Source organism: Tinamus guttatus, unplaced genomic scaffold (genome assembly GCF_059628265.1).
Source record: "Tinamus guttatus ecotype Peru unplaced genomic scaffold, ASM5962826v1 Tinamus_guttatus_pri_ptg000116l, whole genome shotgun sequence".
Taxonomy (NCBI): Eukaryota; Metazoa; Chordata; class Aves; order Tinamiformes; family Tinamidae; genus Tinamus; species Tinamus guttatus.
The window spans coordinates 1,242,531-1,267,531 of NW_028288650.1; the positions used below are offsets into that span (position 1 = coordinate 1,242,531).

The 25,001-nt window shown below is 46.0% G+C and overlaps 1 protein-coding gene across 2 annotated transcripts in view; it reads right to left on the reverse strand.

Moving 5' to 3' along the window:
• Positions 1-8,545: 8,545 nt before the first annotated feature.
• The window catches only part of AFTPH (aftiphilin), a 32,594-nt gene continuing 16,138 nt past the window's right edge, over positions 8,546-25,001 (reverse strand). The window contains exons 6-10 of one of the 2 annotated variants that reach the window (XM_088521264.1): positions 23,625-23,747; positions 18,964-19,024; positions 17,251-17,334; positions 13,796-13,919; positions 8,546-9,093 (exon numbers count right to left, since the gene is read on the reverse strand). In XM_088521264.1, coding sequence (XP_088377390.1) covers positions 8,949-9,093; positions 13,796-13,919; positions 17,251-17,334; positions 18,964-19,024; positions 23,625-23,747 — 537 coding nt within the window. In that variant the 3' untranslated portion in view covers positions 8,546-8,948. The remainder of the gene's footprint in view (positions 9,094-13,795; positions 13,920-17,250; positions 17,335-18,963; positions 19,025-23,624; positions 23,748-25,001) is intronic. The other variant, XM_088521265.1, reaches the window with a different exon arrangement.

Below are 25,001 nucleotides of genomic sequence, written 5' to 3' on the forward strand. Positions count from 1 at the left end.
AGCAGCTCTCACGCTCTTTTTTTTTTGGGTTTTTTTTTTGGTTTTTAATTTTCAGTACCGGTTATATACACTTGGTAGAGTCTTTCCATAGTCCATCCTGCCCCGGGTTCACAGCACTGTGCATGCGTCCTCGCCTGCCTTTTTTTGCAAAGAAAAGGATCACACTAGTTTTTGCTTCGAGCAGAGTTCGAGTGCCTTCATCCACCTACGACCACTTCTAATGTATGTTTTTTTAAAAGTGGTTCCTCAAGGAAGACCGAATACCCCCAGTATAGGAAAGAATATGTATTGTAGACAATGTTATGTTATTATGACAAAAACAAAAAAAAACAAAAAAAATTGTAAAAGCTAAGCACAAGGATTATGTTGGGGAAAGCTGTAAATTGCATGTGCATATTTGTCTATTTTTTCTATAAGTTTTATTGCAAGAGGTAACAAAAAAAAAAGACTTATTATTTAGATAATCTCAAAACCATTTTAGCCCTGTATAGGTTGACTTAGCAATTCAGCCTTTTGGAGGCATTAACCTGCTCCTCTTTAAGTGTCGCATTTACATGGCTGTTTAGAAACTGCTGCCCAAATTTATTTTATATTTTTGTACAGATTCTGCAGTTTACGATATTGTTTTTTCTAAAAACAAATGCTGTTTATACACACTCAAAAAATAGCTATTTTGATAGGATTTGCTCACATAGTTCCTGCATAATTCAGACGTACAAGAACCACTTGTACTTTTATACAGAGTTGTAACGTTTTATATGTGTATGGTGCAAAGAGAAAAAAAAAAATCGGATCAAATAAGCCTGCAGTTGGTTTCCCTGAATGCAAACGGAGCTAAAAAGTGCTTTAAGGAAGGGCCGGGCGCTGCTCCGGGGCGCCCGCTCCGCGCGTCCCCGTGGGCGCCGCGGTGACACCGGAGCCGCTCGCAGCCCGGCGGGTGTCTCGTGTCACCGCGTTACTGCCTCACAGAGCCCTCCTGCAGCGGAGATACAGACACAGCCGCCTACGCACGGCCCGTCCCCGGCACGCGCCCCCGAGGGCTCCTCATCGCTGCAGCGGCTCCGTTGGCTTCACCGTGGGGTACGTCCAGTTGGAGACGCGGCTGCAACGTGCCCTGCCTCTCGCGGAGGGCGCTACGGCATTTTTGGGTCGCCAATGGTACTTCTTGAGCTGTCGAGCGCCGGTTACAGCCTGTACTCTTGACATGCCTATGGCTTCTTTAGGAGTAACTTTTATATTTATTTAAGAAAATTTAAATTATGTTTTACGTCATTTGGCAATATTCAGCCAGTTCTGCTCCTTTCTTGTCATGGATGAAATTGGGTCTTGGCTGCCTTTTACAGAGGCAGTTTTTTTTTTTTTTTTAAATTAAATTGGCACTTTAAAGCAGGCCATATATGTATTTATTAGTAGGTAGCTAGCTAGATGTAACATAGATATGCACACAGACACAAAATAAAAGCGCGATTTTGCAATGAAGGAATCCCTAACCCGGTGTCCCGTACGATTATGAGACGCTCTGGCTCCTGGCCAGGGGGAGATGTGAGTTTTGGGGAGAACCGGGTGGGTTGTGGGGCGCGGGGGGCACCTTCCTTTCTGCTTTCCCAAGCCCAGCTCAACGAAGCAAAGACTTGCGGTGCCCTCACGCAGAGTAAAACCTAAATTATTGCTTCGTGCTGGCTGCTTCCAAGGATTTGAACGGATACCCCGTGTTAGGCAAAAGTTCACCCAAACGCTGTTTTCCTGGCGCGCTTGAGAAGGCGCCCGGCCCCGGGCGCCGCGGGGCGACACTGACGTGCAATGAAGTGACAAGACGGGAGCAGAACACGAGAGCTTTGGATTTGAAGTGATCTGTTTCTTTTTTTGTTTTGTTTTTCATAAATTATTTATTCTTTTTTTTTTCCTTCTGTAAATATATTTATTTTATTGTGAAGCTAACAACATCCGGATTGTAACATGTACAGAATGTATGGTAGGAATGTATTCTCGCGTAGGAATGTAAATCTGTGTGGGACGGACGGGCAGGGGCGCCACATCCAGAGCGGAGGCCGCGTTCCGGGCGGGCCACGGTCCCCCTTTCCTCAGCCCGGGATCTGCGCGTTCCTCGCCCCCAGGAAGGCACCGGGAGCAGCAGCGGGGCCCTCGCCGCTCGCCAGAGCCGTCGCGCTGAAACGGGGCCTCGCAAAGAGGCAACCGGGTTTCTCCTCCACGCTGCGCATTAAGAGCCTGAATCGCCTCGGAACGACGTCAGGAAGCCAAAGTTTACACTTCTATCGCAGTGAAGTGGAGCACATCGCAACGGGTCCTGCCTGACAGACGGTTTCACCCACTCCGGCATCTTGTGAACTTGTCCTCGCTGTTGTTGTTACAGGGGTCGTTTTTTTGTTGTTTTTTTAAACCCATCAGGTTTCAGCATCCTGCTTCTGTGCGAGTTGCTTTCAGTGCTCCTATGAATTACCGAGATGGAACATTTTTAACGAAATTAGTCCATTTTTAAGCACTTTTTCTTTTCCTGGAAATAAGCCTGGTTAAAAACCCAGAGCGCAGACGAACCGCCGGGCGCCCTCGCTAGCGCCCACGGGGCCCGCGCACGGCCGTGCGAGCGGCGCCTGCTACTGTCGGGAAAAAAAGGAGAAAAAAAGGAAAATAAAGAAAATAACAAGGCTGTATTTCCCCTTCCCTGCCCCCTCCCACAGACCTTAGAGCTGTGCCTTTTCTATGCAATATTACAGACATATACATCTGAAACCAGATTGCTGTATTCACATGTAGGTATGGGCTGTAATCAGAACCAATTGGACAAATGTACATGGAAACGAGCAGTCTTACTTTTGTAGTTTTATATTATACAATAAACAGCTACAATGAGGAGCGGGCTGCGTGCGTGTCTGCCGCGGGGCCGGCGCCGCTCGCGGCTGTTCGCCCCGCGCCTCAGGGAGGAGGAGCCGCCGCCATGAGGCGGCGCCGGGGGAGCCGCGGCGGCCGCGGGGCAGGGGGAGGCGCCGCCGCTTTCCTCTCCTTTTCCCCCCATTCCCGCCGCTTTCCTCTCCTTTTCTCCCCCATTCCCGCCGCTTTCCTCTCCTTTTCTCCCCCATTCCCGCCGCTTTCCTCTCCTTTTCCTCCCATTCTCGAGGCTCCCATCGGCACTGGCTGCCTCCCTGCGCGGCGCTGACAGGGCTGCTGGGCTGGAACCAGGGGCTGCAGCGCTGAGAGACGAGGAGCAGCCCCGGGGCCCCCCGGCACCTCCACCCGCACGCGGGGCCCGGGGTCCCCCACGACGGGCGCCAAGAGGCACCCGGAGCCCCCAAAGCGGAGGCTGGAAAAGCCTCGATGAAACAAAATGGGGAAAACACCGCAAAAATTACTACAACAACAACAACAACGTTCGGGGTCTGCTGAAACGAGAGCTTCGCTGAGTTCAGCTCTCAGCAAAGCAAGCTCCGAAGATAGTTAAAAATGAAAAGTTGCCTCAAGTTGAGCAGCTTGAAGCTTTTCATTTGGTGCTGAAGCGAAGTATTTTCTTTTACTTTCTCCCCAGAAAAAAACTTGAGCAAGTCACAGCAAAAAAGATGGCTTTTTTTTTTTTTCTAGAAAAAGGAAGGATGATGAAGGTTTTACCCAGCTCCCATCCCCTCCATTTACACGTACAGCAACATCTGACAACTCCCGGAGACACGAGGGACATTCGGTAACCCCGCTGGAATGCAGGCGCGAGGCGAGGGAGGAAGGCCCTGCAACTGCACCAGTGTCCCCACACTGAGGCCTAGAAGGGAGCAGAGGCACCGAAGCTCTTCCTGACTTGGTGGGATCGTTTTAAAGCTCTGCACTGCCACAGACCAGGATGTTGTAGAAGTTTAATCAGGTCCTCTTACTAATAGGGCAAGAAAGGAAGCAGGAGATGACGACAGAGCTCCTGGTACCGTGAGCCAATTCTCAGCCTCTTTCTGCCTTAGTCGCCATGTGAGCGAGGAGCGGGCAGCCCTCCATCTCTCACAAAGTCATCGTGGTTAATCCCTGTGTGCGGGTTTCTGATGGTGCAGGCACCGTGTGGGCGCTCCCTTGGGACACAGGGTGTTTCCATGCAGGAAAACGTGGCCCGTGGAGCCTCAGGGCTGTTGCCTGCGGGCGGCTCTGCACCCCGAGCCTCCCTGGCAGCCACAGGGCCCTCGTCCGCCGCCGTTTGGGCGGATGAGGAGAAACCCGAGGCTGCTCTCGAGCCTGCTGCTTTGTCTGGGGTGTCTTGGGTGCCAATGGGAGCCCGATGGGAGGTGCTGGCGGCAGCAGCCACGGGCAAACGATTGGAGCGAGCCGGGCTGCAGCCAAACAGCGAGATCCAACACGAGCGAGCTGGGAAGGCCTGGGAGCAGCAGCCGGGAAGGTGGAAACAAGAGAACAAGACAGAGCAGAGGGCATAAATCAAAGTATTTGCCTCCTGCTCTCGGTGCTTTTGCTTTACCTGAACGCTTCTGGCTCCAAGGGAACGAGCCTGGAGCCCCTTTGCTGCTGTTCAGCCACACAGCAAGATCTGTCCCTGCCTGCAGCATTGAGAGAGATCCCCTTAAAAAGCGGAGGGCAGAGCTCTTTGCTTGACAAGGGAAATGCTTAATTTGGGCAGGATGGTAGAGCGTGGTATTACTTCACTTCTCATCTGCTGCCAGGAGTGATGTCAGCCCCCTGCAAGCTCCGATGCGTGGACAAATATTGATTTGGGGAGCACGTAGCAGTGCTGGGGCTGGAGGGAACACAGGGAAGGGGTTTCTCGAGCAGCCCTTCCTCACACACACGGGAACACTCCTTGGCTCCTCGCAAACCGGGGGACAGGGCTTTCGCCTCGCTGCAGCTTCCACCAAGGGACAAAGGGGCCTTAGTGCTTCCAGCAGAAACACTGGCCCTGGCCTCGGTGAAACAGCACTGCTGCAAAAGGGGAAGGATCAAAACCTGCAGACCTGCTCGCTAGCAGAACTCACATGCAAGCGGTTTCAAGGCCAAGTTGCCCAGACTTCGACAAAACATCTGATGGGATTTAAGGAGTTAGAGGCTTTCTGCTCTGAGCTCTCCCACTGCTGGGGAGAGCTGAAGGAGCTTGGAGGAGATCCGTGATTTTTGCCTGGTTTTCTGCGAGCTTCCCAGAGCAGGGAGCGTAAAGGAGCAAGAGAACCAGCAGTGTGATTATTTGTGGAGGGTGTCTGCACTCAGCCAGGGGCATTCGCTTACTCTTACCAGGTTCTGCCCGTCTCCTCACGGCTCCTGGGCATTTTTAATCGCACAAACGTTGCTCTTTGCCCTGCGGCCGCTCCGGCTGCTGCTCTGCACAGCAGCTCCCTGGGACACTCCGGCCTCTCTGAGGCTGGAAGCGGCGCTCCGGAACCCACCGCGGCGCCCGCGGCTCGTGCAGGGCAGCTCCCTGCTCCGAGGGGCACCAACACGCAGAGTTTCATTGCTTAAAGGCTTAGCCACGATCGAGACACGTTTCATGGTAAAGCAGAGGCAGAAGAGCAGACGAGGCTGCTGGGCTGCACTAAAACTGCCCCTCTGTGTCCCCCCGTTCCCCATTTAGTAATCCCATTGCTTTAAGCATGGGACACAGGGCTCACAATGCCGACAAGCCCACTAGGAAACCTACTCGTATTCCATGGGGATGGGCTTGCTTGGCCTCCAGTTAACCCTGCAAATAAGGATCATTACGTTCACCTAGGCAAACATCCAGAAATATCCACAAGCCCCTTGACTCGCCTGGATTCACGGCACAGACCTCAGTTACACCTTCTCGTTGTCTTATTCTTCACGGGCCCATGGCCTCTCTCTGTTGAATAAGAAGCACTTCGCTGCTGCATCCCTTTCAGTGCGTAGTCCTAAGCCTTATTTAAGGCATCCAGCAATTTCTAAGTTCAGTATTAGGAAGCTCCCCAGGGCATTTGCTCTAGTGTTATGCAAGTAAGATCCAAAGAAAACCAATTGCTCCACAGAGGAGAATTCAGCTCAGCTAAACTAGGGATCTCACTCCTCCTCGGTGACCAAATCCAGATGGAAGACAGTGCAAGCCTGCAATACCGCAGGGATAACACGTATCTTACACATTTAAGATGACCAGGCTAAAGCAAGAGCTGCCGTGGTTCTGAGTGCCCAGCACGTGTGCCTGACCTTCAATTTTGCAGTGCCAATTTTATTGTATGTACAAGGAGCAAAGCTCCAAAGGGCTTCGGCTACATCCACGAGCGCTCCTGCAAACACGTTCCCAGGGCTCAGCTCCACGTTTTGGAGAGGAGCAGCCCGTGGGCAGAGCCTGTGCCCTGCATCTCTGCAGGCTGCTTCTCTCCAAACGCCCCTGCGTCCCCTGCCTGTGTCCACCCTCCCACCACCAGCTCCTCCAGCTGCTCCAGGCCCTGCTCCATCCTTCTCACTCGCCCTACACAGGGATTCCTCCGCATCTTGTTTTAGATTTCCTTCCAGCAACTCCTCGCCCTGTTTTCAGTAGCCAGGATTTCAGGGAGCTGGGTTCTCCTTCCGTGTTCCAGGTTCACCTAACAACATGAAGAAACAGATTCCAGATTATGAAAACTTCTCTGGTTATGTCGCAGACGCTCCAATTATGAGATGTCATGCGTTTCTATAAAGTCATATTCCAGTGAACTCTGAGTGTACTGCAGTTTGCTCTGAAATTTCAAAGATAATGATTTCTACACACAAGGAGGTAGAGGACTAGCACAAAACAGGTGCAAGTTAGAGGTTGGTGGCTGGGCCAAAGCTGATCCCCTCTATACGCACTGGAAGACTTTCATGTTGTATGAAGACTTCTAGGTAGCCCGACTGGAGTGCAGTGGTCCTAGTCAAAGGACCATCAAAGCCACCTTTACAAGCAGTAGTTTCATCACCTGGTAAAGCTCTGTTCAGTCCAATGCCAGGAAGGGTAACTGCAGTACATCTGATGAATGCAGAGCACACTGTGCTGAGGGTTCCTATCCACACAACGTCAGGGATCTCGGAACAAACCCCAGGAGCTCAGCACCTTGGAGGAGCTTCTCGGAGCTGCCGAGCGTCAGGGTGCTCCCCCGGCAGAGCCCGGAGCTCTTGGCAGCCATCGGGCTGCAGCGCTTCCCAGCAGGAGCCTTGGACTCTGCTTTATGGCCACATTCCAGCTCGGATTGTTGCATCCTGCCCAGGCGCCCTTTGCTGCTCCTTTGCAGGCGCCGCAGCCAGGAGCCGACACTGTCACTCCCGTGAATGTGACACACGTGGACATGTCCAGTGACAGCGCTCAGCAACACGTGTGAGCACAGAGCATCGGGAACCGTCCTGCCTGCAAACCCACTGGTGAGATTCAACCAGGCAGGGGCACCGTGTAGAGAGCAGCAGCACGTGAAGACACCCCCAAGCAGCCCAAGGGGACACGTGTGCTTGTTCTGCACAAGGACAAGCTCCTGGAAGGAATTCAAGGAATTCCCTGGCACACGGAAGGCCCTGGAGACGTGCTAGGGCCAGGTCTTACCTGATGAACTGTGAGCACACGGGGAGCCCGTGCCCGTGCAGAGCATCCCGAGGGCACACGGGCACTTGGAGCACTCCTCACCTGGCCAGGCCGCTCCGCGCGCGTCCAGCCGCACGCTCCGTGCTGGGATTGCTGCAGTGCAAACTAGTGCGGGAGAAAATCTAAGCGCAGGTTACACTGACACTTCTAATCCCAACTGGGAAGCAGGCAAAGCCACTTCTCCTTTCTCATATAAACACTTGAGTATTGCCAATTCCTCGGGCAGGGCCCGGAGCTGCCGCGCAAGGCAGCAGGGCCTGCTGTTAACACAGGGCACCCACTGCCAACAACACGACCCACACACGTTCTCTATAAAATTATAGCAGACTCTATGCATATATATACATATCTTTTAAATTATTTTATTTTGTGTAACCTAAAAGGAAATTTACACACTTAAATCTCAAAAGACCTTGGGCATGCACATTGACCTTTTTAGAGGTTCTTCTACATAGCTCTCTTTTTTCCATAGGAATTTCCCCAAACATTTACAACCCATAGTTTTTACTGTATATACAGCCTAAAACCATAGCAATCTATGATTATGTCATTTTACACTGTGCAAAATCAAACGTAGGAATAGTGGTACAACAAAACAGAAATTAACAGGTAAATTTCATCGTAAGACATTCATATAGTTTTGGTCCTTCTTTTCCAAATCATACTGATTGAGTGCAGACAACCTTCTAACGAGCCCAGAAATCGAGTTTAGACCGTGATCCATGACTGGAACAAGCAGTTCCCAACAACACACCTTTGCACAGGCTGCAGCGAGCGCCACACTGCTCACGTTTAGCAACATAAAAACCAGCAACCAACCACGTGGAGTGGGAGGCAGGGCGAGGAGGACAGGGGAAAAACCAAAATGAACACACACCCCTTAAGGTAGAACAGAAGGATTACTGGATTTTAAGGAAACAACTGAAAATCCACAAAGGAACAATGTAACTTTTTTCCTTTTTTTTTTCTGCAGCAAAAAATGTTTTAATATATGCAAGAAAGAAATAGGCTCGATGCAACCTGAAAACCTTTAAAGGGGACTTCACAGGCTGTGAAGACTGAAGTTTTCATTATGTGTTTCTTAGGATTTTTTTTCTTTTTTTTTAAACTTTTTAAAGTTTTGTAAGAAGGACACCACCAGTGTATTTCACAAAGACAGAAATGTATACACCCCAGCACAACAAAAAGAATAGATCTTCAAAAAGATTCACCCCCAATTATTTACATTTTTCTCTAATATAAATTTAGGACTCCAGTATGTAAATAAATATACATTACTATGTATACCTTTCTAGTGCTGCTTACCAACAAATCAGCTGAACTTGAATTTTTTTTTTTTTTTAAATTAAAGCAAGATTGCTTTTTATGACCCACGGAGGGAAGAAAGAAAGAAATCAATAGAAAATGTCCAATTCGCATCACTTTAGTCTACCTTTTCTTGGCAGCTTGTTGAAGGTGTTAATGTGGCTGGGAACATCAACACCTTGGCATGCATGAAAGTTAAGTCAGGAAGGCTAGAAATCACCTTGGCAGCCTCTTCACTAAGATGTTCTTCCTTTTTAGGCTTCCTGTTGAGAAGAGAAGAAAAAAGTGCATTAATCCCCTGGCTGGTATCCTTTGGATCACCGATGGGAGGAGGACGCTGCCAGTTTAGCTCCCACTGTCAGGCACTTTTGTGTTTGTTATTTGAAGCTGTTCCAACCTTATAGGACCTACCTGCCTACTGACAAAATGTTAGCACAGAAAATCAGCAAACTGCTCCTCAATATTGTTGCAACGAGGGAAAGGAGATTTCCTCAACAATGAGGAAAAGTGATTTCCCATGTTCCTACGCAGATCCCACCCCTCACTCCAGCCTCCCATTCTGGGACTACTCACTCAGAGAGCAAGACAACAGAAGGATTCATTTTAAAATACCCAAGTCCTTTACATTCTTTCCATATAGCATGAAACACCTTCAAAGGACATTAAGTGTCTAATATAATACCTTTAAAATAAAAGACAAGGTACTTCAATTGCATTTCTGACACAACTTACTTAGATTATATATGATACTGCTCTACACCTTCATCGATAAAATCTTCTTTTCCCTTAGGTTTCATCATCAGCAAAAAAAGGGCTCATGATTTGTGGTTATTTGCTCGGAAGTGCAGCATGGGTGGCCAAACACACCTGGAATCCCTGTTTGCTTTTCCTTTAGCATCCTTTATGGGAACTGCTGAACACAACGGCTGCAGACGGCTGCACGGCCTGTCCCTTGCACTGCACGACTAGGCCTAGACTTAAATAAAATGGAGTCTCACCAAAGACCCCCAAATAGCCACACTTTCCACACTCAGAGCTCATCTTGAAGACCACTGGAAAAACTGATTATTCCACCCGTTATCCCAGTTCCAAGGAGGCACCTGCTACTGTCTGCAATGACATTACAAACCTAGCTGAAGCAGCTCCCCATTTTGGGGGCAAAAAGCTGAGACAAAAGGCCATGACCAACTAAACTGCCTCGTTCTAAGACACTTTAGAAACCTCCTCTTTCTTGTCTCGGTCGCAGGCTTTAAAGGGAGCCCACGCCAGGGTAACCACCACCCCGGCCACGTCCGGCAGCACGAAGCTGGGTCAGATTCCACCAGGATTGCTCCCTTAGCTGGGCAGGAACTGGGGCAAAGCAAGGGGCCATGTGCTTGGCTTCAGCAGCAGCCTCAGAATTCCCTGGCTGGGGAGAAAGAAAGAAAGAAAAAGGGGGAAAAAAAAACCATACAGGGAAGATTCCAAGCTCCCTGGTCGTTGTGCTGACACTGAGCTATCCCTTTTTGCTTGCTGCTGCTGAAAGGTCTCTGGACGAGGCGGCCTGCCTTTCTCCACGAGGATGGCGGTATTTTCCTTTCGCCGCTGCAGGGGAATTTCATGAGCCACCGACTAGGCGGATGACCAAATTCTGGCGGATAAACAAAGCCGTGTGCTGGATTCACTGAAGGAAGCAGCAGAGCCAGCGTGTGCCTCCTTCCCCCCAGCTCCAGAGGCAGCGCTGTGTGCTCTCCAAGAGGACTGTCTCCCGACACGCCGTTGTCGCCGCCGCTGCGTGACCGCGACCTGGTGCCACCAAAGCAGCCACTCACCCCGAGCCTCTAAAAAACACAGACTCCTGGTGGCCAAGGACCTGCAGTCCGAGCCCACACAGGAGCAGGCCAAAGGAAAGGGCCGGCTGGGAGACGGCGTTAAAAGGAGTTCCTGCCATTGTCACCAGGCAGCAAGATGGGTTCTGCAGCTCCTCGCTATTTATAGGCCTCTTCCTCCCCGGCTCCGTGCGTCACTGCTCCACGCAGCAGAAATTCTTGAGCTGCGGCCGCGCTGCGGATACGACCGCTTGGGAACGAGCCCCAGAGCTGCGAGAGCAGGGCGAGAGGGGACGGGACCGGCCCAGGCCGCCGCCGCTCCGCACGGAGCCGCAGGATCCCGCGGAAGAAACCAGCGGGACACTGCACGTGTCCGTCCTGGAGAAGGGAACAGCCGGCACCCTTGGCAGCAAGTGCTGCCACGCTGACCCTGAAGAACTGCTCACTGGTCTGGCAAAGCGTTATCGTCACCCCGAGCTGTTTTTACTCTTGAGGTGCCCTCAAGCTGCCTAATGTGTGGGGAGATGAAGGCCATTTTGCTGGAAATGAGAGAAATAACCGTCTGAAATGCATTAATTCCAGTGCCCAATCTTGCTAAAGGTGTTCCCACAGCCTAGAGCATCTCTGGCTGAAGCCTGGTCCAGGAGAGCCCTTGCAGGGTGCCTCCTGCTCATGAACTCTTGTTTTCTACCTCCAGAGGTGACACAAGAGTGGAGTGCAAGCGGCAGCTGAGCCTCCCCTGTCTGGAAACAGGCCTTGAATTCCTGAAACATGCAGGGACCTGCTCCCGGCTCCAAACAGGCTCCTGCCTCCTCCACGTCCTGGCACTGCCTCCCGCAGAAGCCTCGGGCTCCGGGCAGCACTTCTGCCCCGTGATGTTTCCTCCCAGGCTGCTCCAGCATGGGAATATCTTTCCCCCAGCAGCTCTGCCAATCCCTCTAGCTGCTGGCACGGGTGTCCCTTTGGAAAGCACGCGTACACCGACCTGCACGACGGGAGCCAGGCTGACGGGCAGGGACGTTGCTGGGAGAACACCTAGCAAGAAATACAGACTGCCTCGACACCCATCTGCTCCTGTTTATATTCCAGCCTTTTCCTGGGGCACTCAAACTTTCAGGACTTGGGCGATCTCCTAAGTTTGCAAAGGGTACCAAAAAAAAGAGCCAGGCTCTAAAAGCTGTGAGCTGATTACAGATACGCACTCCAAGTTAAAATAAATAAATAACAGAACATACTAATTAAGGGTTAGTCTGCTCCAGCCCAGCCAACACTGCCCACAAGGAATATTTCCAGCTCAAAGCAGGTTTTCAGCAGTATCTTGGAAATGGATCAGCACTCTGCTTTTTCTTCACGGGGGAAGCAGATAAACTTTGATCTCGGCCAGTTCTGAAGAATTAGGCAAGGCTGCAGAGTCGAGTGAGCGCTAGGCTGGACCACTGAGCTGCACCATTCACTGCTGCCTCGAAGGTTTCACACCCAAGCTGGGAAATTTGGTGAGTTTTCTTGCCCTTCTCCCCCAGCCTTTGCCTTTCAGCTGCCACTTAACAGTCTGTGAGCAAAAGACAGAGCTGGTTCACACAGAGAGGGCTCTTCTCATGGCATCCTGCACCGGAACAGCATTTTCATTGGAAACGTCACCCTCAGGGATTCAATCCTGAGTTCAGATGAGTTGCACACAACCAAGGAATCGTCTGAAGGCAATTGCAGCAAAGCCACTAGCTACATGACGCCCTGATCCGTCATTAGGGATGTTAATAATCTGCACTTCCAGGCTGGCACGCCAGTGCCAGCTGAGGAGTTGGCTGTATCGAGTTACTTCTATTTTAAAAGCTCCAGTTCACTACAAAAGAATACATGCATAGTTCTGGTAAAGGTATTTGGCCCTACTGCTGAGTACGGTTTCTATCTAGAAAAACAGAAAAATGGACTTTTTTTTCTCTCTTCACTAAAACACCCATTCAGGAAAAGCGAACACTCTCTTGAGCAAAGCAGACTGCTCATTTGTAAATAAAACACAAGCTAAGACTTCTCAACGGCCAAGGAGGCAGGCACAAAGCTGTGAACTGACATGAAGGAAATCGGTATTTCTATTTTCTATGGCCTCCTGTGAATTTGTAGTTACTCTTTAATTAGACACAGATAGAATAAAAAAAAAAAATCAAGTGCAACTATGCTTTTTGATTAGCAAAAGTCAAACGTCCTCACTGGTGCCTTCTCGGAGAACGTAAGGCTTCAGCAATGCTCCGGATGGCAAAATCCCCGGGGAAAAGCCAAGAAACCAAGACTGCCTTGAGGTGTGGAGTTCCCTCTACTGGTTCTCAGGTGAAATTTCACAGCCTGGCATTTTATTTGGGACTAACTTGGAACATTCGCACTGCTGGAAGGCCGGCCATGGAACTGTCCCGGAGAAAGCCCATGTTTTAAAAGAGCTCCTGCAAATTCTAGTTTTAGCTCTTGAGAGAGCTGAGCAGCCCCGATCACGCGTGCTCTGCAGTTCTCTTCCACCATGCTATGCTGCACAGGAACGTATGCTTCGTTTAAAAGGATCGAATACATTTGGAAACATTCAGCTATCCATGAAGCAGAACCCAGGCCAACCAGACCAACTCCACATTTATTGCTTACGAAATGGCTCGAGTTCTACAGGAATCCTGCCAGGCACCTGGACTACATGGAAAGGGACAAGTGTTGCTTTTCAGAAGTCTCTGCCTGCCATTGGACTCGTGCAACCTCTCGTGCAACCTTTATATCTATAAATTAAGTTCAGGAAATCCAAAGGGTCTTGTGTCAAAGTCTTAGGAGCTTGAGCTGCATTCAGTTTAACTCAAACTTCTACTCTCAAAACCCCTTTTTCCCCCTCTTTTGCCCCTCTCCTCCCCTTTAGAAGGTCTCCAATTCAGCCCTTGCCTCTAGCTTTTAGGCTTGTGTCACACTGGTTTTTATTGTCACCCAAGGAACTGCTTCCCAGCTTATTTTACAGTTGGAGAATAGTTTGAAATCAGAACCAGAGAGCCTTGAACACCCTTCGCAACACGCAACTTGCATACACATATCAAACACAAACATTTTTCAAGAACTTGCAAGCCAAAAGGTGCACCCAGGTGTCCCCCATTTCTTAATGCTCTTTCTAGCATTCAAAGCAAAGCAAGCCCTGTACCTTGCGGATGTGCTCGCCTTCTCCACAGTGGACATGAGTCTCGCAAACGCGTCCGTCACTCGGCTGCTCGTGATGGCAGTTTCCAGTTTTGAGGTGGTCAATTCGTACAGCTCTGGATCCACACCTGGGAGTACAAGGGAACAGTCAGCAATGGCTGGGGACAGACACGCTCATCAGCAGCCACAGACCAACTCGCTACACACTGTTTTCTGTAAACATCTGAATCGTTTTTAAATTTCAAGATAGGTGGGAAGAGAACATGACGGGACAGGTCTGTGTTTGGAAAACAAAGTCCTCTCCCCACCCTTTTCACAGCAGCTTTTAGAGCTGCACCTCAAACAAAACACAGACACTGGGTTAAGACTCGGCCTAAGAGCAAATATTAAAACATTTGGTTACTCCTAAGTGTCAGCTGTGCAAAACTGATCGCTTGAATTAGTTTTGACCCAACTGTTTCTGTTCCAACAGCTGCATGTCAAGAGTGGCTGGCTCTTTAATGGAAAATTATACACTACCCTGGCATGCCTTTTAATGAGTTTAATATCTTGCTTTGTGTAAGATGTTCTCTTAACAGTTTCTCCAAGGTGAGAAACGATCTGTGTTTATAACACATACAGGTGGAAGGGCATTTAAGAAGTTACATAATATTTAAAATGCTACCAAAACGTTTGGTCTCTGCTCCCTTTTCATCTCTCAAATACTTAGAGCACCAGCTATCTGGATGTTTCAGCCTTTAGTTCTTGGTTTCTGGTGTCTTAGGTCAGATACTGAATTCTGACATTGTTTAATTTGCAAATGAATTTCAGATTTTAGCAGCAAAATTATGCCAAAAAATGCAGACAATGGAAACTTCACCAGAAAATCAGAGATATAGGTGAAATGCTGCCTGTTTAAGATCAAGCACTGTATTGCAGTAGGAAGCACATTAGCTCTACAATTTCTAGGTATTTTATCTATTTTTTTAGCATCTAGAAATTAGAAAGTTTAACACATATAACAGAGGAAAGCCACTCAAAACACATCTCGTTCCTCTGCAGCACTTTAAATGGGTGATGTTTCTCTAGCTGCAATTCCAGCTGCTTCATGGCATTAAGTGAAGTTCACGTATACTTCATCCACAATTTCAGATATTCTTCAAAAACACCTTCAAATCTTTGTACCCAAAGATTACAGACTCCTGTAAGACTCCTGCATCCTAAACAAGTTCAACACATCCACATGTGCCGAGACCAGTATATTATATTTTTAGCATTATCAGATGTTTACAGAACTTGGAAATAGGAAAGAAGCCCAGCTATTCCACAGAATATCCGCTTTCAAACAGGGAGAGGAAGACTGGAAGAAGTACACTTTGACTTGCAGAAAGAAGCCTGTGAAATCCCATTAAGGTACATATTGTAAAACTAATTGAAACAAGGAACCCTTTGACATGCAACTCTGCAACAAACCACAAAGTGCAACCTTACAAGTTACATCATTCCAATAGGCATATTTAAGATCCTGAATTCATTTTCACTGGAGTGTGATTTGTGTCACTGCTCAATTTACAGTTCTCTTAGAGATACCCTTAGCTCAGCTACATTTAACTCGGCTAAATTAGCAACACAAAAAATAAAACAAGATGCTAAGTCTGTGAGAACATCTGGGAACTGAGCCACTCCCTGCTAATGGCTTCGAATCCAATCGTTTACAAAGGTTATTTTGGCTCCTGATAAGATCAGACTGTGAAGAATACAGTAGAGATCCAGAACAAGTAAAACTAAGGTCTTCAGAAAAAGAACAAGCTTCTCCTACTGATAACGCATCTTCTTGAAGCCAAAAGATCTCAAAATTTGTCTTTCAATTACAGTAATTAAAAAGTTCACTTTGCTCTAATTAGAGTTGCATAATCTCCATTTTATTCAAATGATCAGAGAATAGCTAAGGAAAGCACTGCAAAACCTTAATGAGATATTTGAGGAAAGTTAGCCAAAAACCAACCCCACACCAAGCTCCTGAACACACACACAGACACACGAGCTGCAAGCCAAGGAACAAATGACTTTCCCAGAAACAAGTCAGAAAGGAAAAAAACCAAAAACTAGGAACATAAAAACAGGCACTATATGGCATACCAGAAAAGGTGGTTATACCTGTGTTTGGTGGCACAAAGAAAAAGAGCAATAAAAGGAAAACAGAGCATCTCTTAGCAATCGCTTTGAGTGTGAGCAGCAGCAGGACACAGGGAAGGGAGGAATTCCTGCCAGGGGGAGAACTTGCACACTTCCCAAAGGATGTTAGGATCCACCTGGAAGACTCCAGCATCCGCCTTCGCTACCCACCGCTTCCGCAGCAAGCTGCAATCTTGCAGCAGACAACGACACTTCTCAAGGGTGAAACAAGGGTACGTTTGGGATGCAATGCCATAAAGTTGCCTTTTGCCATCAAATTCAAAAATTAAGCTTTTTTTTTTTTTTCCCCTCTCTCCTTAAACTAGAATTGCAATAAATAAGATGGTTTCCTATCTTTTAGGAGAGATCTGCTTTCCCCCTTGAATTAAGATCACAACGAGGAGGAAGCTCCCGTGAGGTCCTGTCATTGCTTCCCAATGGTACTCGGGCATCGTTCTGAAAAGGTTCTTCTCTACTTAACCCAAGTACCAGGACTAATCCCGGAGACAGTCCCTGAAATTCCTGCAGAATTTATCCAGAGGGGAGGTTTTCACAAGCTCACACAGAATACGCAAAGCATGTCAAAACCATAGGATAAATGAATTCAATGACTTTCACATTTGACTGCAAGGAGAAAGGGGTATTTTCATCTCCTTTTCAAGAGTAAATTGCAGATAAAAGAGCTTTAGTTTTAAAATTAACATCCATAAACTTCTAATGCTGCACAAACATGCAACTATCCTTGTTTTCTATTATGAATGTTGTTAAAACACTTTTTTCACTGTATCACTAATGTGTGCAGTTCCCCAAAGAATTTGGGCTCCCCTCCTTGTAGCAGCAAATACCAGCTGGACTGTGATAATGTTCAGTCACAGCTTTACATTCACACACAACTCCCAAATAACACAAATGACAGAATTATTAAATAAAAGCAGTGACAATCTCCATTTTTGTCTTTTTCAGAATAGTCACCTCCACATTATCCAGTTATTCTCAAGTACTTAAAAACGTGAACTTCTGAAATTTCTCGTTTGAAACAAGTGTTTTAACATCGTATTTGCAAGAGCGTTGAGAGCCATTCATTCAACATGGGACAATACAGAGCTGACAGTACCTTTTAAATACTTGGCACTTGATACAAAACATCGGAAAACGGAACACAGATTAAAAGAAAAAGGCAGCAGAAAGACATTTTAGGAAACACAATGTAAAAATTCTCCTTGTTTATAGGAAAGTCAAGTGATGTGCTCATGCTTTTAGTAAGTTGTTAGAGTATTACAGTCGTGGTTTGAACACTCTGCTGACCTGGGATTGTGGTGGTGCTGCTAGAGCTACTGTCATCCACGGGCCCAAAGAAATCAAGGTTCAGAAGAGTGGAACCTCCACTAGCTTGAAATTCAGTGACCGTGTTGGTAGGCAGCCATATAGAAGGTAAGCCAAGGGAGGGGTTTATGTGTAAAGAGGGGTAAGACACACACTTGAACATGCAAGTTATCATTAGTACTCAGTACACAATTTAAAAATTGACATGAAAACAATGCTTACAGTATTAGTTTGTACCTTCTAAAATGTTAACAACTTAATCCAGTGCACATTTCCTCATTTACAATGCAGCAAGGAAATCAACACTAGTAACTTGAAAATAGAAATATTTATTTCGATCTAAAAATGAAAGAGAACCAGCAAGACCCAGAGAGAAAGATGTGACCAGTTAAAGGGAAACAATATATAGGTCAGTTGGTAATTATTATGGATTTTTTTCTCCCCTCCTTGAGATAGAAAGTCATTCTTTCACCAGGAAGACTTAGCAGGTCCCCAAATAGAGAAGAACCAAAAAGTTAATGTGTATCATTTATCAGCTTCGAGTGATTCATTACTGATATCTTAAAACAATGTAAACACATGGTAACAAATGCCACTATTACATCCAGTTCCTCACTGGCAGAGTATACTGTTCCCCTTTAGCACTAGAACAGAAATCAAATCAAGATACATTTTTAAAGAAGTTGTTTGTTAAAAAAGAAAGCATGATGATTTGACTGAAGTAATCAGACACCAGACAACAGCAAAAGGGTCCATCCAGGCTTTCCTTCAGCACCAGGATATTGCTGTCCAAACCGGGCCACCCTGCAGGTTCTGAGCATCCCTAAAGCAACACCAGGGAGGAGATTCCCTTTGCTTTTGCCTGCTTCCCACCCCTGGCACCCTATGAATTGTGCTGCCAGCAGCCTCCTCTTACTGGTGTCACTGCCCTTCCGCATCTCAAGGCTGGCAAACAAGTTTCCAAAACTTGTTTTCCTCCCTTTGCATAAGCTAATATTTCTGAGACTGGAGGTGGTGGTAAAACACACTTCTCCATTAAAATAGACATCGGTCAAGATCTTTTATGGGGTAACTATATACACTTACAGGTACAAATAAGCTTGTAGCTACCTCTGAGCTAATACATTAGCTATAACTGAGTTAAGCGAAAGTGGTAACAGATGAAGTTACATTTTGGAAATATAAAATATCTGTAAATCTGAAAACTTTCAGGTCAAGTAGTGTATCTTTTGCAAACAGTTTTTGGTTAAAATATTGTGCTTTGAAGTAGCCACTATACACGAGTTCATCATTCAAAGGGTGACTAAAGAGACAGTTCATGGGTGAAAAACACTTTAAGTAGTAAAATCGATCCATCTAAAATACATATTTAATCAGAAACTTATTATGATCTGCAGTTATATATAATGAAGTGTTAATATTGCAGCTGTGTGACTTTAGCATATGCTAGGAATCTAAAAATAATACTTAGTATTTTTAAGACCACATAATACTTCACACAGGGGCACAGTTAATCAGAAAGAAAGCCTGAATTTCCAAAGTTAGGAGTAAGAAATATTTTTTTTATATTTATATATATATATATATGTGTGTGCGTATATATTTAAAAAAATAATCAGCAGAGAGATGTTTGTCTGAACTTTGTAGCTTTCTTATCTCTAGCTCTGGTGCTAGAGGCTCTACGGAGAGACGTACCATCTAAAGGGTTAGTAAGGCCACTGCTACTCCAGTCAAACTGGACAGGTGGTAGAGATTCCTAGAGTTGAAAAGTCAGAAATCAGATTTTACAGTCAGTTCAAGTTACAACAATGCAAAGCAGTTCAAACAACAGATTCTTAGTAACAAAATACTAAAAAGAAAAAAAAAAAAAAAGACACAAGTGAATGAGCAAGCCCCAAGCCTTTAGGAGGGGAATATTTTTGTAATATGTGCTAAAGACTCAAAGTTGATTTGTTCTATTATATAACGTCACATTAAATTCCAAGCAGTGCATATTAGGTAATCTCTAACTTAAGAATTGCAAATTAACTAAATTAAATGAATTGGATAAAAAAGGCAACAAAAATATCAAGACAGTTGAAAGTTGAAAGCTAGTATTTCTTTCATAGACAATGAGGCATTTTATATACTAAATTGTGTATTTACAATTTAGAGGCCAATCCTAGAATGCTTTTAGTGAAATTTATCTACATATCCATACTCGAAGCTGATTATATGCAGAAGTAGTTGTTTACCACAAAAGAGCTCATAAGTCTTTTTCCTGATTTTAAGAGACAATTCTTACAGGCAAGGGCCAAATTATTACAAACTTGTCTAGAAAATCCTGCAAACCATCAGTAAAATGAATAAAATGGGCATGGAAACACAAACTCCTCGTGGGAGCCCATCCTTGCCTTTTCCCTTCCTCTGGTTCAGCCTTTTGCACACACACAGAAATGAAACAAGCAGCAGGGACCCCATTTTAAAGGAATATATGTTTAAGCACAGAGCAGCTTGCGAGTGCTGTCCTCCTGTATTCTCAGGCCACTGTCCAATTGAATAGTACCAAAAATGTGAAATAAAGACCTGCCTTCAGCTTCCCAAGTTTGATGAAACTAGCAGAACAGTCACACTTCTTACAGCAAAAACCCAACATTCCTGAGAAGCCATCGCTCTGGCTGCCGGGTCTCCAGAGGCCGAGACGTACGTCCTGCTTGCTCATATAGGAAGCCAGGCTATGGACTTCACTTTTAGAAGTTGCAGCTATCAAGCACTGAATAAAATACTCAGCCTCATGATCAAGGCTGCAGAAACCTGGGTTACCTGTTTGGGTTTGGCTTTTGCTAGGTGACAGATGTTTATAGAAAGGAAAATAAAGGCCTAGAGAAATCTTTCCTACTTAAAGAGCAGGAAATATTTCTGCTGCTGAGGAGTACAAGGACACCAGTACTCACTCCATGGGCTTAAGGAGTTGATGGGACATTTTTCATTTGTTTTGGTAATGAAACCATTGGCACTGAAGTGACTTGTGTAGAAAAATAACATTACTGGCATGGAAGCTATATTCAATCAACTAGTGATCAACTACGATCAGCAGGTTGTTTAGAGTTTGTCATACTCAAAATGTATTAAAATCAAGGAGGCTAGTCTGGTAATTTAATAGTTTTCTAGGTGAGCAAAAAGAGCTCAAGGTCAAACCAGCTTCCCATCTATCCTCGGGAATGGGGAACACAATGTTTTTGGCTCAGCAGATTTTTGAGTTAGGACTGATGAGAGCGACAGAGTTGCATGCAAAAGGTGGCAGTAATGACTGGCCAAGATCTTCCCTTTAATGACTGTTCATTCTCAAATTCACCAAGGAGAGGGGCAAAAGATGTGTTCAACTCCTCTTCAAATGGGGAAAATAAAAATAACTCCAAATCAGTAAATGTTTTTTCACCCCGTTGAGTGAGGCCGTTCTGTTGACTTCGAACACTACAAATTATAAAGAGAGGAGATGGCAAGAAATCGTGATCCAATCTATTGCAAGATGTTTGCAAACCCTGGTCTTTACTAAAGCAGATGAAATGAAAGGAAAAGGCAGAGGAAAAAAATGAAATAAAATAAAGGAAGCACTTTCTGCTTCTGGTGACCTAACAGAACTAATTATATGGGGATATTCAAACACAGCCTTGAAGCCTCACACAAGGGAAACATGCACTGGATATGGGCTCGCAACCTTTTATCTTTCAGAGGTTGGGATACTGCATTTATGACCACTATTTTAATAGTGCATTTTAAGGAAAAGGGATTGATCTAGTAGAATCAGAACAAATCTTTCACTGCTCCCTCCATTTTACACTATAGGACATGGCAGGGAAACAAGGAAGGCATTTTTAGCTGCCAGGGTACTACTCAGAACACTGAGGAAGTGAGAAAGAGGGAACTAAAATGCCTGCTCATTTTCCTGCATCATATTTCACTTTCTGACACAAGTGAGAAATGTTTTCACACAATTTTAGAACGCTATTATGTAAGAGCTCCTTTAATCCGAAAGACTAAAATGTTCATCTCCATGCCAATCATTACCCAGAAAAACTAAACTAAGAAAAAAAAAAAAGAAAAAAAAAAAGGAGTATTTCATTTCTTAAGGCTGGAGGAAGAAAAAAGAAAAAAATGGCTTGCAATCCAAATATATTCCATATATATGCCTGAGAAATGAGCACTTTGAGAGGCTTACACAGAAGCAATTCACATATTTCACTGCTTGGCAACATGAGAGGAGTTCTGAAATGTGTTTTTCTCGGGCCCCACCGTTGAGCTACCTTATCACGTTTGCCAGAAGAACTAGTTCTGCAATTCCTACCTGCAATTCTTTCCCTCTCCCTGCCGAGACAGCAACATATCTTCTTGGATCCTTCCCACATGTAAAACTGGAGGGCAATTCCATGATGGAGCCTTTGGCTGGTTGCCAATACTACCGCAGTTTGCATCTGCCATTGTTAGGAGTCCTGATGGCCCCTTATGTAATTAAAGTTGTTTTTAGAAATCCTCACCCCATGAGGTTTAATTAAGGTTCAGTCCCTAACAGCCAGAAAGTGTAAGGTATATATTCTACCATAACCTGATTCCTACATCAGGGGCTTACATGCATCTGGAAGGGGTGTAACAGGCACCTGCAGAAAAAATAAAGTTACTAGTATTTGTCTGCTGGGAAGGTCTGGGTCTCTGGAGACCTCCATCCTCTGTCAAACTTATTGGCAGAGAAGAGAGCCCCGAGTTGTTCTATATACTGGGACAGAGCTGACAGCAAGATCTATAAGGGAAAGACAGTCCTGAATAGGCAGGAGATGCCAGGACCGGAGGAGCAGAAAGCGATCTGGGTAACTGCTCACAACACAGCCACAGAGAGCAGGGTGTGTGCATTGAGGCTACCCTAACCAGAGACCAGCACCAAGTCAAGAGAAATCAATCATTAACTCCCAAGAGCAGCCTCTTTTTTTTTTTTTTTTGACGTGCATTAGACTGCATTTTAATCGCACTTCCTGGAAATTAGGCCACGAACTAGGCGGCCACGGCACGAGATAGAGGGAAACCAAGGAAAAGGGACCCGTCTCCAAGGGCTGGAGCCAAAAGGCCGCCTGTCTGGGTGGTCATTCCCTCTCATATCCCATCCATCCCGCAGGCCCTCGTACTCAGGAGCTGCAAGTCTTCTGGGCACCGTGCTCTTTGGCAAAGCAAACGGCAGTCGGGGCATTATTTTATATTCCGTTTACTGCCTTACCATTAGGAGCACAGAGAAACACAGAAATCCCCTCTCACACTCCTGTCAGGATAATAGAATGGATCAAAGCAGCCTGGAGACACCACCTTCAAGTACAGAACAGAACAAGTCTACAAAAGCCATCCTTGTACTAGCAGCTACTGGGATAGATCTGTCTAACTTAACTTTCTCAAGAGGAAAATCATTATTTCAGGAAAAAAAACCCAAATCTTGTGCTTGCAGCTTAAGTGGCCCAGATAAGAGATTTCTCCACAGCCAATTGATGCAATGAAATCCTTGGCAAGAAAAAAAAAATCCCCGCAAAAAAAAAAAAAAAAAAAAAAAAAAAATCAGAGTTTAGTGGAGAAATCACTACAGATGATGTTTTTCCCCCCTCTTTTGTATTTCTATTACTCAGTATTTTAAATCTCTGCATGTCACCTCCCTTTTCCCTGCGACCAGGAAACTGAGAAGTCATTCCTCATTCCTCAGCCGGGATCCACGTAAGGGCAGCTGTGCTTCTGGGCATTCTTACTGGCTAGTACTCAACACCTCTCTCTACCAAAACTTATTTTAGCATTTGTCTTTTTGGAAAAAAAAGGTAGGCAGGGGCAGCCAGCAGCACAGACTGGCAGCTTGGAAGCTTTCATATGGACAACCATTGAACTGAGATGGCTTTGTCAGACCAGGAAGTTAGGGGCATATCCAGGAAACCAATAGTAGAGGGGCTTCCCAAAAGGTAGTATAGCTTCCTAATAAATTTTAGGGGAAAAAAAAGAAGATGGAAGAACCTCAGGCAAGGGAAGGACAACTCTGAAGTTACACTTTAAACTGGTTTAGAAGCAAACCACTGGGCCACTGTTTTTTACAGCAACTTGCTTTGGAGCAGTAGGGATCATCAGGACTCTTAGCAAGCGCAGGTCTCCAGCGCTCCAGGCTCAGCACGGGCACTGCCCTTCAGTCACACCTGAGGAGCAGGTCCACGAGCAGGGATTCCACCCGACACAGCAAACGCCTCTCCTCTGTGCACAAGCCCATTCTGTACATGGCACCTGTACCTTTGCAATACAACGGAAGGGGCAAGTCATCCTGCTTTCTCTCGTTCTCTTTTTCCCTCTTTCTGTTTGGTTTTTACCTGGAACTGGTCAGGTGTACATGTGCTCATCTCCGGTGATACAGGAGGTGTCTGTCCTATCGAGGCTATTTTTTCTGCTGCAGAGAGGGGTTTCAAAGGTTCCTTGGTAGGCTCTAACATGCCCTAAAAAATAATCATACACACGTGCACACATACATATATAGCATATACACACACAGAGAACTGCAGACACCAGAGAAGAGACAGTACCAGGTAATACAATCCCCAAACAGGGGCTTGGGGGTAATCACTCCTTCCTGGGATATATTCAGTGAGTGGGGGGACAAGACATGGGAGTTGTGGGGGAAAAATAGAATCAAAGGTCTCTCCTGGTTCCTCAGGCTTTCATGAAGCCTTAGAAACACTTTAGTGCCAGTAGCAGAAACCCAAGCTCTTCTCTGGAGCTTGTTTTCAACCCTCGAGAATGTAACTTAAGCTGGAGGAAATGGTTACTTGATAAGGTGATATTTTCCCCTCCCAATTGTGTGCAGGCTGTTGCAGGAGTATCAAGTGGCCCATGAGGAAGGTAAAAGTACATTCACTCCATTGCTACAATTAGGTAATTCAGAAGCGGCAAGTCAAATCATCAGTTTGTAGAATGATACCAAGAACTGTAACCATTGCCATGGAAATAAAGGCATTAAAAAGCATCAGGGAGACTAATAAAGCTATGTTTTAAAATTTAAACAAACTGCTTAAAGCCAAACAGTGTTATCAAATATGTCAGAAATCTTCAGTATTCCTGCACAAAAGCAAGGTTGGAAAGAAGGTAGAGAGAAAAGTCTGCACTGACAACAATGCTCTGAACAGAGGATTTGTTACCAGCATATTCTAAAATAATTTCAGGAAATTAGCCACCAAGATGCACTCTTCTATGCCATGCTTTGGAGTGTGGCATTTAAGTAAATCAGTTCTTTTGGGCAGGAGAAACACATGAAGCAGCATAACAAGAGCAGCAGCACAGCACTCGGGGCAATGGAACAAACTGTCCATGCCACGTTTCTTGCATGCATTAATTGGCTATTACAGCAATATTTTCATTTGATTTGAGGGGCAGGCAGAAACCCTGCAAAACTTGTGTATGTTCACACAGGGACCTGGATATGGACACACAGCCATGTATATGTTGGTCCGTAATAGACCGATAGGCCAGTAACACCCTAAAACATTACCATGCTCCTCTTGATCTAGGGATAACTGGGATATAATCAACAGTCAATAAACAGTCAATCATGGAAAAAGCTGCAGAAAGCTTGGACACTGAGGAAACTCCCCACACTTCCCATGGAAACCTGCAAGTGTCTCACTGGGATTTCCTTCAAGCTTCCTTTGAAGCACCTGGTTTTAATGTGAGGCCTTCCCACAGCTGCTGACATG